The following is a 16,130-nucleotide window of genomic DNA, read 5'->3' on the forward strand; positions in this document are numbered from 1 at the left end:
AGAGAAAGTACTCCTACCTTACACGTCTACATCACAAACAAATACAGAAATACAATGCAACCCAGCCTTTAGCTCGCATGAGTCATGGCAAACAATTCTGCTAAGGACAAGCCAGAACTTGAAAACCCTCTAACGTTATCGTATCGTGTTTGGGAACAAGTAGCCTTCCCGATGATTACACAAACAAAGACAAGTACGGTATTTTCTGGGGTATAGAGCGCATCGGTATGTAAGCCACACCCACCAAATTTTACAATAAATAAATATTTTAACATATATTTCTCGCACCGGACTAAAAGCCACATATATATATATATAAAGATACAAAAGATTTCATAAATGTTTATTTGCATACCTTAATTGTTTCCAAACAGTGCCTGTCACATGGCTCATCAAACAAATCCGAGGTCATCGTCATAGACCCATTAGCTGCAAAAGATAGCTTTCCAATCACCTAAACATAAAAATAACTCCACGGTGATGTTTTTGGTGAGTTTGCGAAACTGAAACAATACAAAAAGAATGCCATTGTAAATAAATAATACTAACACAAACACTTGTAAAAACTTTTGCATATTCGCTAATGCTAACGATGCTAGCTTGATTACATTACAATATCACGTACAAATGTGCATGAAAACACTCCTACAGACATCACACATGGGACAGTTTAGTCAGTGTGAATTATTTTAGTTGTATTGTAAAACTTACAAATGTTGCTTTGAGTGATAAATGAAGAATCCTTTCGAGCAGAAACGCTATGAATGGTTATACTTCCGGTTCAAGGAACGGAACAGGAAGTATATTTTCAATCTGCAGCACCTGCAATGAGCACGTTCAAAATATGGCGCCATAGTACAAACAACACCTTTGTGTGTCTGTCTGTGTTCTATGAAAACTATTTGTTGAATACAAAACATTATGGCCGTTAGCAAGGTAAAACTCACAAATTAGCCGCACAGTTTTATAAGCCGCAGAGTGCGAAACGTGGGGAAAAAAGTAACGGCTTACAGTCCGGGAAATGCGGTACATAGGACAGTTCTTCAGTGGAGATCCTAAGTAAGTAAGTTACCGTATTTTTCGGACTATAAGTCGCTCCGGAGTATAAGTCGCACCGGCCGAAAATGCATAATAAAGAAGGAAAAAAAACATATATAAGTCGCACTGGAGTATAAGTCGCATTTTTGGGGGGAAATTTATTTGATAAAACCCAACACCAAGAATAGACATTTGAAAGGCAATTTAAAATAAATAAAGAATAGTGAACAACAGGCTGAATAAGTGTACGTTATATGACGCATAAATAACCAACCGAGAACGTGCCTGGTATGTTAACGTAACACCTTATGGTAAGAGTCATTCAAATAACTATAACATATAGAACATGCTATACGTTTACCAAACAACCTGTCACTCCTAATCGCTGAATCCCGTGAAATCGTATACGTCTAGTCTCTTACGTGAATGAGCTAAATAATATTATTTGATATTTTACGGTAATGTGTTAATAATAAAAATAATAAAGTCGCACCCCCGGCCAAACTATGAAAAAAACTGCGACTTATAGTCCGAAAAATACGGTTTAATGAACAAAACAAGGTACATACAAAGCTGTATGTGTGTGTGTGTGTGTGTGTGTGTGTGTGTGTGTGTGTGTGTGTGTGTGTGTGTGTGTGTGTGTGTGTGTGTGTGTGTGTGTGTGTGTGTGTTCAGTAAAACACTCATAGTTAACGTTAAGTCCTCTCATGTAAACATTAGCACAGACACACGACATGTGCTTAAATTCATTCATAATTAACCTTGGAAAAACTGCTTTTGCTCTCTGGTGCAAACAAAAGAAATCCAACTCTTTTTCATCGAAAACAGCAAAATTATTATTTTAGGGAATAATACAATAAATCAAGGGGGAGAAAAACTTGAATATCTCCTCCATCTTTTTATTTGATGTCTTTTTGCTGTGTTCAAAGCAGCAGTTTGTGGCTCTGTAAAGAGACAAGGCGGCATGCACTGGACTGAATGGCATCATTGAGAGTTAGCACCGTGCGATGATAAGAGCACATGTGTTTAGAGTAACGAGGCCGCAGGGACTCGGATTGATGTTGTCGAGAGAGCGTTTACTGGCGGCACGCTATCAGCCCGGCAAGGAGGCCTGGGGGCATTGCTACACCGACAACACAGCGCCTCGGTCAGAGTGCCGACTGTATATTTATCATCCCGAATCACTTCGCAACCTCCAGTGGCTATCTGGCTCCGGGAGGACACCCCCCCCCCCCCCCCTTTGAATGTATTATCAGCCTAGAGATAAGTCGACATGAAAGTAACTTTATTCCCCCTTTTTTTTTGTGTTGTGAATGTTGTGTTGTAGTCATGTCAGGTGTCGAGTTAACATGACACCCCAGCCGTGTTTTAGGTTATCAAGTCAAGTAATTTTTACTTACAGTGGAACTTCAATTTACGAACTTAATTGGTTCTGGAACGGGTGTTTGTAAATAGAAAAGTTTGTTTGTTTTCTTAAAAAACAATGTAAACATGCATAATGACTTCCAGCCTTGCCAAAAGTCCGTATTTTAGTAAAGGTGTGTACTACTTGAACACAAAAAATAAAAAGCGCTATACAGTAATGTATGTCAAACAGACAACAAAGGGGCGATGGATCAACCTACCCTTTATTAACAAGTTTAAAACAACAAAAACTAGAGATGTCCGATAATATCGGACTGCCGATATTCTCGGCCGATAAATGTTTTTTTCAAAATTATCTGTATCGGTTTCAAAAAGTATAATTTATGACTTTTTAAAACACCGCTGTGTACACAGACATAGGGAGAAGTACAGAGCGCCAATAAACCTTAAAGGCATTGCCCAATCACATAATATCTACGGCTGTTCACACACACACAAGTAAATGCAAGGCATACTTGGTCAACAGCCATACAGGACACACTGAGGGTGACCGTATAAACAACTTTAACACTGTTACAAATATTAATAGATGTGGTGAAATTTGTCCTCTGCATTTGTCCCATCCCCTTGGGGAGCAGTGGGCAGGCGCCACACTGTGAACCCACACCAAACAAGAATGACAAACACATTTTGGGAGAACATCTGCACCGTAACACAACATAAACACAACAGAAAAAATACGCAGAACCCCTTGCAGCACTAACTCTTCCGGGACGCTACAATATACACCCCCGCTGCCCCCTAAGCCCCCTCCCCCACCTCAACCCCGCGCCCCCCCAACCCCACCCACCTCAACCTCGTCATGCTCTATCAGGGAGAGCATGTCCCAAATTCCAAGCTGCTGTTTTGAGGCAAGTTAAAAAAAATAATGCACTTTGTGACTTCAATAATAAATATGTCAGTGCCATGTTGGCATTTTTTTCCATAACTTGAGTTGATTCATTTTGGAAAACCTTGTTACATTGTTTAATGCATCCAGCGGGGGCATCACAACAAAATCAGGCATACTAACGTGTTAGTTTCACGACTGTATATATCGGTATCGGTTGATATCGGTATCGGTAATTAAGAGTTGGACAATATCGGAATATCGGATATCGGCAAAAAAAGCCATCATCGGACATCTCTAACAAAAAGTTGTTGAACTGAATGATTTGGTGCATTTGCAAACAGCTAAAATTATGCACAAAGCAAACTATAACCTGCTTCCCAATAATGTACAACAATTGTTCTCAACAAAAGAGGAAAAATATAACCTTAGAGAGAAATCTAACTTAAAGCATCTGAATGCGCGTGCAACACTTAAAACATTTAGCATATCAGTATGTGGAATGAAAATATGGAATGGATTAAGTAAAGAAATCAAACAATGTACTAATACGATCCAGTTTAAGAGGTTGTCAAAACTACAAATGTTTACCAAGTACAAAGAAGTAGAATTATGACAAACGTCATGAATTTATTGAAAATTAAATATTATCTATCCCATCAAGTGAATCATCACTGATGGGACATATGAGAAGAACCGGTGTTTTTAGAACACATTGACGTACATTGAGTACAAATTCAGAACAGGAAGTATGTGTTAGTAAATGCTATGCTGAGAAAAGGGGGAGGATTAGGTCAGCCTTGCTTCTTCCTACTCCTTTTTGGATATGTTGTAAAGAAAGGATATACAATATGTGATGTATCATATTGATACTGTATACATGTTCGAAATCAATTTCAACCAACCACTGTCACTAGCCCTGTGGTGCATTCACAGTTTGAAATCACAAAACTCCTTAACTTCAGCAGGCAGGCCACTGCAATGATTAGACATAAAAACAAGAGAATGCACTTCACCCTGTTGGTTAATCTTCTTGCATCTGAAGGGAGGGGTAGGTGTGGGAGGGGGGGCAGTGTCGACAAAACTGTGGATGAGTCCTGAATGTTTCAAAACACACATCGCTTGTCCATTATTTTCTTTAGACTCACATTGAGCTTGCACAGGGGTCGGCAACCCAAAACATTGATAGAGCCATATTGGACCAAAAATACAAAAAACAAATCTGTCTGGAGCCGCAATAAACGAAAAGCCTTATATAAGTCTTATAATGAAGGCAACACATGACGTAAGTGTTTATATTTGCTATAATATCCTACTATCAAAATGACTATGTGTCGCAGGCTGAAATGAATCTTCGTAGACAGAAATGTTTGACATTTTATATTTATTCTACACATTTTTACAACATTAGAAACCATTAGTAAATCAGAGGCTACTCTGAAGGTGAGATAACTCCTGGAAATTACTGGCTTTCAATGGCCAAATGTATATATGGGAGTGTCCAAATTAAAGGAAACGGCAGTCTTCTTTTAATAGATTTATTACAATCTTTGGCAAGCTAGGTAATGTTTGCTGTGGTCTGGAACAACATGGCACACAAACGACTATCTGAAATGCAGCCAATATTATATACAGATAATGTGTCATGAGACATGCAAAACTAAATCATATACAGAGGATAAAAGTAAAGGGCATTAAATGAGCTCAAATATACCTACACATGAGGCATAATGATGCAATATGTACATACAGCTAGCCTAAATAGCATGCTAGCATTGATTAACTTGCAGACATGCACTGACCAAATATGCCTGATTAGCACTCCAACAAGTCAATAACATCAACAAAGTTCACCTTTGTGCATTCACGCACAGCATAAAACATTTGGTGGAGAAATGAGACGAATGAGTATTGGAAGATTTTACATGTAAAGAAACTGTTGAAGAACCGCAAAAATTAGTAGGACAAAATGATGTTTACCAAATACTCTCATCAGTGAAGCAAACACACAAACATATAAACAGTGGGCTTTTTAACAATTGGGAAGGTTTGTGTCATGTTTGTCTTCAAACAAAAAACATACTAAAACAAAAAAAAAATATTTTCCCCATCTTTTTCCATTTTCAATCCTTTTTTAAAAATGATCCAGGGAGCCACTAGGGAGGCACTAAAGAGCCGCATGTGGCTCGAGAGCCGCAGGTTGTTGACCGCTGTGCTAGCAGAACTAAAACATGTCGTGAAAAGGCTACAAAACACTTGAAATGCACACAAAGTAGCAAAATGACTGCGCTGGTAGACACACAATGGGTGGATGAAACGTTCATACACTGAGACAAGGTTCATATACCAAAGCATGCTTTCATTCAGTCTGTGATTGGTTAATCAAAAAGTTCGGGACAATGACGGTTTCATGAATCGAGGTTCCACTGTATATAGCTCCAATTTACAACATAGTAGCATGAAGGCACTTTACATATGGAGCAGGTCTACACTAAAGAGAACCAAATGGACCCCACTTGGCATCGGAGGCAAGGAAAAACTCTCTAGCGAATAAACTTGAACAGAACCCAGGCTCTGTCTCGACCGGTTGGGTTGAGACATAACAGAGGGACAGAGGGTGGAAAATAGGACAGCAGGGTTTAGCGACCTGGAAGGGGCGAAAAGACAATGGCAGACAGGTGTATTACATCGGTACACCTGAGAGGCATCATTACCACTTCCTGTAAAGCGGTTCGTTGTTGACAAGTCAAGATGTGTTTTGAGAGCAAATGTACATTTGTTTGTATTGTCATAGTATCAACCACAGTCAGTAGGACTGTGAATCTTTGGGTGTCCACGATTCTTGGGGTCACGATTCGATTCAAAATCGATTTTTTTTTTTCAATTCAACACGATTCTCGATTCAAAAACGATTTTTCCCCGATTCAAAACGATTCTCTATTCATTCAATACATAGGATTTCAGCAGGATCCACCCCAGTCTGCTGACATGCAAGCAGAGTAGTAGATTTTTGTAAAAAGCTTTTATAATTGTAAAGGACAATGTTTTATCAACTGATTGCAATAATGTAAATTTGTTTTAACTATTTAATGAACCAACAATATGACTTATTTTATCTTTGTGAAAATATTTGACACAGTGTGTTGTCAAGCTTATGAGATGCGATGCAAGTGTGACACTATTGTTCATTTTTATTTATTTTTTCAAATGTCTAATGATAATGTCAATGAAGGATTTTTAATCACTGCTATGTTGAAATTGTAACTAATATTGATACTGTTGTTGATAATATTCATTTTTGTTTCACTACTTTTGGTTTGTTCTGTGTCGTGTTTGTGTCTCCTCTCAATTGCTCTGTTTATTGCTGTTCTGAGTGTTGCTGGGTCGGGTTTGGTTTTGGAATTGGATTGCATTGTTATGGTATTGCTGTGTATTGTTTTGTTGGATTGATTAATTAAAAAAATATATATACAGTATATACTGTATATATATATATATATATATATATATATATATATATATATATATATATATATATATATATATATATATATATATATATATATATATATATATATATATATATATTTAAATAAAAAATAAAAAATAGATTTTTTAAAAATGACAATCTATTCTGAATCGTACAACGTGAGAATCGCGATTCGAAATCGAATCGATTTTTTCCCACACCCCTAACAGTCAGTAGGAATTTCATACATATTGACAAATCCGGCATGATAATTCTAAAGGATGGGTGGGAAACTTGTGAAGTTTTCGTACCCGATCGTTCACACGATTTAGGAGTTGCATAAAAATGAAACCAGGGATCAGTTTAAAACTCAGGTAGAACAGGAGCACAGCATTTTAAACAAATCTTCTTGGGAACCAACGTCTTTTGCAGTGGACTATAGGTTTTCCAAACGACAAACGCAAAGGATGTTGGTTCTTAGGTGGACATTTATACGTCTGAAAATAATTTCCAGTGTTTATCAGCAGCGCTGCGTCACATGCTACAGACTGAGGAGATCTGAAGGAGGGAACAGAGGTGCATTGAAGTAAAACACAGTCCTGCCTCAGAGCTTTACAACCGAGTGGAGCGTCTTTCTATCAGTCAGTCACGAGTGTCTGTGGGGTTGAATGTGCTTCTACAGTAAGTGTATTGTTTTTCATGGCACCAATCATTTATTATTTGAAGCACAATTATCAGAACTTGAGAACAGGATGCCTTTGAAAGTCTTTCTGCTTTTCCTCTCCAAAGTCTTCAGGATATCTTTTTTTTTTTAGTTAAAAAAATAACAATTGCTGGGTTACACATGACGTCACATCCGTTTTTCTTCTTCGCGGCTTCATTCACACAATAGTCAAGCAGCTTGAGCGTAGCATTAAAACAAGTGAGAGTGAGTTTAAGCAGAACATTATGTATTGCTGTTCTCTTCTTGGTTGTTCAAAAGGTCTGCCGAAGACTGAATTGTATGAAAACCGAAACATTTTCTCACATAAATAATGAAAATGAGGGATGATATTGTTATCAGATATCGGTCCGATATCAGCAATACCACAGGCCGTCACACTAATGTCTCTTCTTGCTAGCTTAGCAGACAGATAACAGGTTGTCTCAATTTGAGAGCCTTTCTTTAAATAATCTTTACTTCAAAACATTGTAAAATAGGAGTGTCAATATAACTTACATAAGATTCAAAATAACTTCTCTGTGACATTCCAACATAAAAAAAAAAACATTAAATCAAACGCACAAATGCTAATTTACATTGGAAATGCTGTATACCAGACATACAGTAGCGATTTTACAAAGTTGGTGGTTTGAGCAAACACTTCCAAATTTGGCATTTGAAACTACAAGTAGGATGCGTGTTGCATTCAAACAGCTGATGTGTAATAAATACAGTGTTTACAGTATAAACACTTTGTAGGGCTAACTAATATACAAGACTGGTACATTCAATGTAATGGCAATAGAATACTTCCTGACTATGGCAACCGATATAGCACAAATTGAAATGAATGTATACTGGCAAATGAGACTCAGAAGTCGAAGAAAAAAAAATATAACAACTAAATTTGATAAAGTCCATTACATAAGCACTTCTATCCAGCTTGCTGATCTGGATCACTTGATGAAGCCTTCTGAAGGGGCCTTGTTCACACTGCAGGTCAATTCTGATTTTTTTTGCCCACACGTCACCTGTATCGGATATTTTCATGTCAATGTGAACAGTACAATTTAAACATTTTCAAAACTGACTCAGGCTTCTTTCATATGTGGATATAAATCAGATATGTGTCATCATTCTTTGCCAAAATAGAGGGTTGCCAAATAAATAGTTAAAAAACGAGCGGAAAACGGGCGAAAATAGTATGTTTTAGGAACTCACGTCTACGTTCCATCACTCCTGTCTCCGACTGCTCGCCCAAGAGGCTCTTCGGAGCAGACATCAAAGCAAATGTTCCACAAACTGCGAGAGCCAAAAGGCTTGCCCTTCTCCTTCCTAATCTTCTACGCGCAATAATTGAGTTGGCCTTGATTGCACAAAATCCCTTTACTTTGCCACAAATCTGCCCGGACTGAGACTTACTAAAATTGGAACCTCGTGAAATCCTGCTCAGTGGCCTTGTGGTTAGAGCAGTGGTTCTTCACCTGGGTTCGATCGAACCCTAGGGGTTCGGTGAGTCGGGCTCAGGGGTTCGGCGGAGGTCAAGACACACCCGACTCATCGTGTAAATAAAAACTTCTCCCTATCGGCGTATTACGGATACGGCAACAGCAGAAGTCATACTGATTTGCAGGTGTGTAATTTGTTGTGAGTTTATGCACTGTGTTGGTTTTGTTCTTCGAACAAGGTGATGTTCATGCACGGTTCATTTTGTGCACCAGTAATAAAACATGGTAACACTTTAGTATGGGGAACATATTCACCATTAATTAGTTGCTTATTAACATGCAAATTAGTAACATATTGGCTCTTAACTAGTCATTATTAAGTACTTAGTAATGCCTTATTCGGCATGGCCTTATTATAACCCTAACCCTCTAACCCTGGCCCTAACCCTAACCCTAACCAAATAACTCTAAATTAAGTCTTTGTTACTTAGAATATGTTCCCCATACTAAAGTGTTACCAAAAACATATAACTTTGTCTTGAATTTGAAAAAAAACACAATTTTATTTTTCACTAAAGAAGGGTTCGGTGAATGCGCATATGAAACTGGTGGGGTTCGGTACCTCCAACAAGGTTAAGAACCACTAGGTTAGAGTGTCTGCCCTGAGATCGGTAGGTCGTGAGTTCAAACCCCGGCCGAGTCATACCAAAGACTATAAATATGGCACCCATTACCTCCCTGCTTGGCACTCAGCATCAAGGGTTGGAATTGGGGGTTAAATCACCAAGAATGATTCCCGGGCGCGGCCACCGCTGCTGCTCACTGCTCCCCTCACCTCCAAGGGGTTGATCAAGGGTGATGGGTCAAATGCAGAGGTTAATTTCACCACACCTAGTGTGTGCGTGACAATCATTGGTACTTTAACTTTTTTAACTTTAAACACTACAGCACTTGTGACGTCATGTCTCCCTGTGGGTCAGATGGTTTTCACATTAGACATTGTATTTTTTTTCCTTTTATGTAAACGATCAGATTTGCCGAACTCATATTTGGAAATCTTATTCTGCAGTGTGAACGGAGCCTAACATTCCACACAACAAAATAAGTAAAAAGTATGTATCGGATCGCTATTAGTTTTGGCCAATAGTCAATGCTGAAATATCAGTATCATATCAGAGGTGGAAAAAGTTGTATTGGGACAACCAATAAATCCAATGAATATGTTTCAGACATCAAGAAATACGCACACGAAACACATTTTTATTGATAATGATTATAGTATTACAGGCAGAAAATGTGAAATGAATATGAATGACTAATTAAATGCAAAAAAAACATAATTGATGGCTCTTGTTGGATGGAAGAGCTTCATACTTCTTTTTATATGTTTATATGCCTCAGACGAGGCACCAAGCAGTGTGGGTGGGGAGCGTTTCCACAGAGTGTTTCCAGAGCGGCCAGCCTGAAATACGGGTGTCAGGGACAGACAGAAGGAGATTTTTAGAGCAAAGTTCTAAAGCTTAGTGATATATCAGATATTTCAGATTGTAGGTGGGTTTTTTTTTACCCTTTGTGTTCCTATTCCACTGTGTCTGTTGCATGTTTGTTGCGTTTCGCTTGATTGTAAAATATGTCGATCGAGACAGGTGTGACATTCATATGTTGTCAATATTCAGTGTTTTTAAAGTCATAGTTAATATTGTAAATCTCACATTCTTTATTTTCATGTACATTCTGGGTGTCTCATTCAGTAAAAAAATTTAAAATTCCATTCCGTTTTTTAAGGGGGTCTGTTATGTGTAAAATATGTTTTTAGCATTCAATCAGACATTATTGTGAGGTTTTGTATTATTGTTCCTAAAAATCAGACATACCGGCCCCCAGACACATTTTTTTCTCTAAATTTGTCCCCCCGAGTCAAAATAGTTGCCCAGGCCTGCTGTAACTACTTGGTATCGGATTGATACCCAAATTTGTGGTATCATCCAAAACTAATGTGAAGCATCCAAACAACAGAAGAATAAGTGATTATTACATTTTAACAGAAGTGTAGATAGAACATGTTAAAAGAGAAAATAACCAGATATTTACAGTAAATGAACAAGTAGATTAATAATCTATTTTCTACCACTTGTCCTTAATAATGTTAATAAAATAATAGAATGATAAATGACACAATATGTTACTGCATATGTCAGCAGCTAACTTAGGAGCCTTTGTTTGTTTACTTCCTACTAAAAGACAAGTTGTCTTGTATGTTCACTATTTTAATTAAGGACAAACTTGCAATAAGAAACATATGTTTAATGTTCCGTAAGATTTCTTTGTTAAAATAAAGCCAATAATGACATTTTTTGTGGTCCCCTTTATTTAGAAAAGTACCGAAAAGTACCAAAAAGTATCGAAATACATTTTGGTACCGGTACCAAAATATTGGTATCGGGACAACACTGGTGGGTACATTTTCATGACTATCAAACAATTTCAGGCAAGAAAACTATTTATTCTGATTAAAGATGCTTGAGGTAGGTAGGGATCAAACATCTCAGCTTCCATTTCTAAATGACCATTAGAACTTCAACCTGCTCCTAAAAGTCCAACACCCCAGTACCGCCGCGATAAAGCCTTTGACGAAGCGACGAGCAATAGAAAATCTTGCACAGCTGTAACCAATTATTTCGGCGTATGACTTACTGTATTTTACATTGATCTGACTGTAAAAAAAAAAGGCATAAATTGCACATTGCTTTCGAATAAACCCATCATATTAAATTCCACCCATGATTAAGTGAGGGTCTGGCTATTTGCAGCGTGTCTGTCCAACTAAATTTCATCACCATCTATCTGCTATAATAATTTCTGCTGGAAATGTCGCAATAGTTAAAGAAAAGGCATCTTTAAGAAAAACAACAGCTATTCAGCGTGGACTTATTTGTTCTGTGTTTAATGGCCTCATGAGGAAGATCCTGTCTGGACTTGTTGTAAATTCTTAACAGCTTTGTAGATCTTGACTAAGCTATATATTATCCATATATCTTAATAATGACGACTATTACAAACATAGCCGTGTGATATAGTAGGCTGATTACAGGAAGGGAACATTCTGTGGGAATTTTTTCTCCGTTTTGGGATTCTGGTTGTTTGTGTCCCGACTCATTTTCACCGTTGAAAATAATGGAAACAATCTGTTCAAGGGTCAAATAGTTCCCATTCTAACACCTTGCAGTTGAAGATTAAGCCTCGATTACCCAATAAACCTTCCGATGACATTCTGTCGGCATTGTACTGAGCGGCCAGGACAGAGACGAGGCAGCTGCTATGTTACAAAACAAATATCCAGTCTTTGTACTGGAATTTTTCACCACAATGACGGTAATGATGAATAATTTTGTTCAGCGCACACATGTTGTTCCCCTTGTCACGCTCCTTACACCAATGACACTTTATTTTGAAAGTCGCTGCTATTGTTGACACACCAGATGACGGCTGCTTCTGCGTCGTCTCAAACTTGCTAAAAGTAAATTGTGGATTATAAAATCATGCATCTCCCACCTGCTAGTAGACAAATGTGGCCATAGTGTGACAGGCTGGTCGACTTTCACGTCCCCGAGATGGCGAAATAGACACAAAAGACGCTCGTTGCGGCAACTTTTCTTTAGCCCTTCGTGAGGATTGTGATTGAATCTTCATTTACACGGAAATATGTGAGCGTCCCGTCGGTCGGCATCCCAGTGAGAGTGTAAATATTACAGTAAGAGTTTGTTTTATTATGGTTTGTTATAGTTTAGTTTGTATGTTTAGCACCTACACTGCAAAAACTGAAATCTAAGTAAGATTAAATATCTCAAGTAAGGGGGATATTTGCTTATTTTCTGTCTGATAAGACAATTCTTCTCACTAAGCAGATTTTATGTTAGTCTTATACTTGTTTTAAGGGTTTTGGTCCTAAATTATCTCAGTAAGATATTACAGCTTGTTGCTAAGATTTTATGACCTATATTGAGTAAAACATGCTTGGAACTAGAATATCAACTCTTGCAAAGCTGTGTCGTCGACACTCACAAGTATAAAACTACCTTTTTCAAAGTAATCATTTCTTATTTCAAGCATGACAAAAAAAATCATGATTTTGACAAAATTGTGTCTCATAATTAAAACAGATGGCAGCCAAATGATTTTGCGTGTTTTATTTTCAATGAAACAATAGAAAACACATACTCATATAGCAGTACAGTTGGCAAAGTACAGTAAACTACAGTTAATATTGAAACATTTAACATGTGACATTTCAAACCATTTTGAACAGAGATAGTTCATGCACATTCAGATAAATTCTTCAAAATTACAATTTAAAAAAATTTGGCCGGTGGCCGGGCTGTATATATGCACACTAATTGACTGAAAGAGCACGCACTTGGCGCGATGATGTCAGGTTGTCGATGGAAAAATGCATTTTTAGACCATATGACCCCGAGAGTAACAAGCGGTTGCCTTGTTGCCTTTCCATCAAGAACAATAAATTAGTTTTTAGTATAAGTTTGCTGGTTTCAAGAAATGTAATGCCGAGCGCATATCATTATGTCAAGATAATGGCACTAGTGTTTACTTAATTTAAGAATATTTTTCAACATATTGAGCAAAAAGGTCTCTTTTTAGTTTCTACCAAGAAAAGTGCACTTGTTATTAGTGAGAGTATACTTATTTTAAGGTATTTTTGGGTCCATTGAGGTTAGCTAATTTTACTTGTTTTGGAAAGTTTTGACAAGCCAAATTTTCTTGTTCTATTGGCAGATAAATTTGCTTAGTTCAAATAAAATACCCCTAATTTTTTTCTTCTTTTTTTTTTCTTGTTTTTTAACACTGACTTTTTGCAGTGTAGCAATGCTGCTGGTGCTACAGTGTTACAATAAAGCTGCATCCGTTTAGCACTCAGCTTGTAAAATGTATGGCTCATCTTCTTTGTGTTCGGGCTCAAAAATATAAGGTCCTGGATTATCATTTTTCCAAAAGTAATCGTCGTTGGCTCTTACATAGTGCGCTTGATTAGCATTGTTGTTGATGGGGAAGGGCTCTGTGGCTCCTTGCGCTACGTCACACGATCACGTGACTGGCATCCTCATTAACTTTCAAGATGGCTCGGGAATCTCCGTGAGATTGATACTATTGATCATATCTATTTATTTGCAAACTTTGAAAGTCTTTATTGTCTGTATTCATGGCCTATTTGGAAAGTCCCATGGTGTAAAATGTCGTTTTTTTCCCCTGATAGTTTGCATGTTTCCATACAGACGGGGTGTCCTGCACCTGCATGAGAGCAGAGGGATCGGGGACCTGGGCCTCCCTCGCTGGGAGCTGACGTTGTGCTTGGTGGTGGTGGTCTTTATCCTCTACTTCAGCTTGTGGAAAGGCGTCAAGTCCTCTGGAAAGGTAACAAGCCACCTCTCACACTGCTTTTGTTGGCATTGTTTTTTTCCCCTCCGTGTCGCTGTTCTGTATTAAAAGTTAAAGTTTAAGTATCACTTATAGTCACACACGCACTAGGTGTAGTGAAATCACTCTCTGCATTTGACCCATCTCCTTGTTCCACCCCCTGGGAGGTGAGGGGAGCAGTGAGCAGCAGCGGTGGCCACGCTCAGGATTCATTTTGGTGATTTAATCCCCAATTCCAACCCTTGATGCTGAGTGCCAAACAGGGAGGTAATGGGTCCCATTTTTATAATACTTGGTATGACTTTCCATTTTTTTAGTGTTAGTATTTAGTATTAGTCCACCAGGCTGTTTTTTTTTTGCCGTAGCATTGGCTGGACGCAGCCTGTGTGTTCAACACCTGACACTCTCTTCTTTCTGACACATCCTGTTGTGTTGAAAGCTGTTGTCATGTCCAACAAGTATATAAATATCTGATGGAGAGATCCTGTGATGCTGTGTGAACTTTTGCGGGATTTCTGTGTAAGAGAGACGGCTTACTTTAAAGGTCGGCATTCTCCCTCCTTTTTTCCTGTGTCGCTGTTTTGTTTTAGCAGTAAACAACAATGTGCCGATAGATCAGCCGGCGTTCGTGAATTTTCAATAACGCCGATCCCGCCCGGCTGACACCGTATTCATTTTTAGATCCCCGGCTGACAAGTGAGTAGGAGCTAATTATGTGTCTCCGTACACAGTGTGGAGCTGCTTAGGTAATAATAATCACCTCCATTGCGGAAAATAAACTGCATTTCTCAGCATCTTAAATGTTCATATCAAGTACCATTATCTCTGGAGGACGAGGCTAAGCATGTTACACAACGATAGCGAGCTACACTGCAAAAAGTCAGTGTTCAAAAACAAGAAAAAAAATAAACAAAAATTAGGGGTATTTTATTTGAACTAAGCACAATTATCTGCCAATTGAACAAGATAATTTGGCTTGTCAAGACTTTCCAAAACAAGTAAAATTTAGCTAACCTCAATGAACCCAAAAATACCTTAAAATAAGTATATTCTCACTAAGAACAACTGTACTATAATATGAGTATGTATTTTCTTTTGTTTCATTGAAAATAAAACAGAAGTCCATTTGGCTGTCATCTGTTTTAATATGAGACACAATTGTGTCAAAGTCATGATTCTTTTTTTCCATGCTTGAAGTAAGAAATTATTACTTTAAAAAAGTAGTTTCATGCTTGTGAATGTCGATGACACAGCTTTGCAACAGTTGATATTCTAGTTTCAAGCATGTTTTACTCAATATAGGTCATAAAATCTCAGCTAAAAGCTGTAATATCTTACTGAAATCATTTAGGACCAAAACACTTAAAACAAGTAAAACACTCTAACATAAAATCTGCTTAGTGATAATAATTATCTTATCAGACAGAAAATAAGCAAATATCACCCTTATTTGAGATATTTAATCTTACTTAGATTTCAGTTTTTGTAGGCTTGCTAATAGCTAAGCTAACCTATCTTTAGACAACACCAAAAAATACATGTTTTGTGAAGTTTCAGAAGTGTAGATAGAACTACGTTATTAACAGGAAATTAAAGTAACTTAAAATTAAAGTACCAGTGTAATGAACAAAAAAAAGTTGACTTTTTATGCCTAATTGTTTTATTGTGTCCATTACACCATATCCAATTGTATTTACAATCCGCAGAGTATGTGAAATAACGTTGAAGTTTCATAAAATGCCACAAATTCAGTCGGCCAAGTTGAATATTCCTCTCCAAATGTCTTCG

General features: G+C 37.7%; 1 protein-coding gene across 2 annotated transcripts in view; it reads left to right on the plus strand.

Moving 5' to 3' along the window:
- Window positions 1-16,130, plus strand: part of slc6a2 (solute carrier family 6 member 2) — a 118,027-nt gene that overhangs the window by 57,885 nt on the left and 44,012 nt on the right. For both annotated transcript variants that reach the window (XM_062023920.1, XM_062023926.1), the window contains one exon: window positions 14,201-14,339. In XM_062023920.1, the coding sequence (XP_061879904.1) occupies window positions 14,201-14,339 (139 nt within the window). The remainder of the gene's footprint in view (window positions 1-14,200; window positions 14,340-16,130) is intronic.

This window comes from Entelurus aequoreus, linkage group LG02, assembly GCF_033978785.1.
Source record: "Entelurus aequoreus isolate RoL-2023_Sb linkage group LG02, RoL_Eaeq_v1.1, whole genome shotgun sequence".
NCBI lineage: Eukaryota > Metazoa > Chordata > Actinopteri > Syngnathiformes > Syngnathidae > Entelurus > Entelurus aequoreus.